Source organism: Arachis duranensis, chromosome 5 (assembly GCF_000817695.3).
Source record: "Arachis duranensis cultivar V14167 chromosome 5, aradu.V14167.gnm2.J7QH, whole genome shotgun sequence".
Taxonomy (NCBI): domain Eukaryota; kingdom Viridiplantae; phylum Streptophyta; class Magnoliopsida; order Fabales; family Fabaceae; genus Arachis; species Arachis duranensis.
The window spans coordinates 70178580-70180290 of record NC_029776.3 but is presented as its reverse complement, the minus strand read 5'-3'; the positions used below and the strand labels follow the sequence as shown (position 1 = coordinate 70180290).

Here is a 1711-nt window from a genome sequence, read left to right as displayed (position 1 = left end):
ACCCAAACTTTGGGTGGGGAAACCAGCAAATCCAACCACAAAACCACAAACCTTACAACCCCAACCAACATAACAATTCCACATACCAAAACTCCAACCAAAGATCATACCAAGCCACACAAAACACTTACTCCCAACCACCATATCATGGTCAAAATAATTAACCTGCCCAACCTAATCCGAACCAACAATTTCAAGATCAATTAAACAGGATAGAAGGAATGCTTGCAACCATGGGTCAAGACATAACCGAATTGAAAGCTTTTAAGGAAGAAGTAAATTCTAACTTGCAAAACCAAGGAGCTGCCATCCAGAAGCTAGAAAATCAAATTGTGTATTTGTCTAAGCAAACCCCTGGGCCAAGCGTTTCTCATGCTGCCAAGGCTATTGCAAGGGAAGAATGTAAGGTCATAACCCTCAGAAGTGGAAAGAAGCTAAAGGAGATCTCAAAGGAAACCACAGAGGATGAAGCAAAGGAAAATGTGAGAGACAAGGAACATGGACAATCTTTTAAAGCAAAGGAAAATGAGAGAGACAAGGAACATGGACAATCTTTTACACCGTCTGCAACAAAAGAAAAAGAAAAAGAGGTCCTGAAGCCTTATACACCCAAAGCACCATATCCTCAACGTTTGATGAAAAGTGAAAAGGATGGCCAATTCTCCAGATTCTTGGAGATTTTCAAGAAGCTTCAAATCAACATTCCGTTTGCTGAAGCAATAGAGCAAATGCCACTCTATGCAAAATTCTTAAAGGAATTAATGACCAAGAAGAGAAGCTGGAGAAATGAGGAAACTGTGTTGTTGACTGAAGAATGCAGTGCCATCATTCAACATAAATTGCCTCAGAAATTGAAGGATCCAGGCAGTTTCCAAATCCCCTGCATCATAGGAGAAGTCATGGTGGAGAAGGCCTTGTGTGACTTAAGGGCCAGTATCAATTTGATGTCTCTAACAATGATGAGAAGAATGAAGATTGAGGAAGCCAAACCAACAAGAATGGCCCTCCAACTGGCAGATCGAACTTTTAAATTCCCTCATGGGATAGTTGAGGATTTGTTGGTGAAAGTGGGAGATTTTATATTTCCTGCCGATTTTGTGGTGTTAGATAGGGAGGAAGAAGCCAAAGCTTCAATAATCCTGGGAAGACCCTTCCTGGCTACTGCTGGAGCCATCATAGATGTCCAAAAGGGTGAACTCACTCTTAGACTACATGATGAGAAATTGGTGTTTAACGTATTCAAGGCAATGAGCTATCCATCAGAATCACTAAAATTCAAGGCAGTGAGTTATCCATCAGAATCACTAAAGGAATGCATGAGGGTGGATGTAGTGGACATTGCATTACAAGAAACCTTTGAGGAAACAACAAAGGAAGTGGCAGAGGAGGAGTTCACCAAGGATATTGAAGTTAGTGACATCAAGGCTGCTGAAACAACCATACCAAGCATGCCTGAGAGAGTGAAAAAAGAGAAGGAAGCACCAAAACCTGAGCTCAAAGCATTGCCCCCTAATCTCAAGTATGCATACTTGGGTAGTGATGAGAGCCATCCTGTTATCATTAGCTCTGCCCTGAGCCAAGAACAGGAAGAAAAATTGATCAAGGTGCTACACACTCATCAAGATGCCATTGGATGGACCCTAGCTGATTTGAAGGGGATAAGTTCATCCATATGCATGAATAAAATCTTGTTAGAAGAGGATGCTAGACC

The 1711-nt window shown here is 41.6% G+C and overlaps 1 protein-coding gene across 1 annotated transcript in view; it reads left to right on the top strand.

Moving 5' to 3' along the window:
• Positions 1-233: 233 nt before the first annotated feature.
• LOC107489554 (uncharacterized) overlaps positions 234-1711 on the top strand; it is a 9401-nt gene continuing 7923 nt past the window's right edge. Inside the window, exons 1-3 of the mRNA XM_016110301.1 lie at positions 234-706; positions 821-1061; positions 1245-1604. Coding sequence (XP_015965787.1) covers positions 234-706; positions 821-1061; positions 1245-1604 — 1074 coding nt within the window. The remainder of the gene's footprint in view (positions 707-820; positions 1062-1244; positions 1605-1711) is intronic.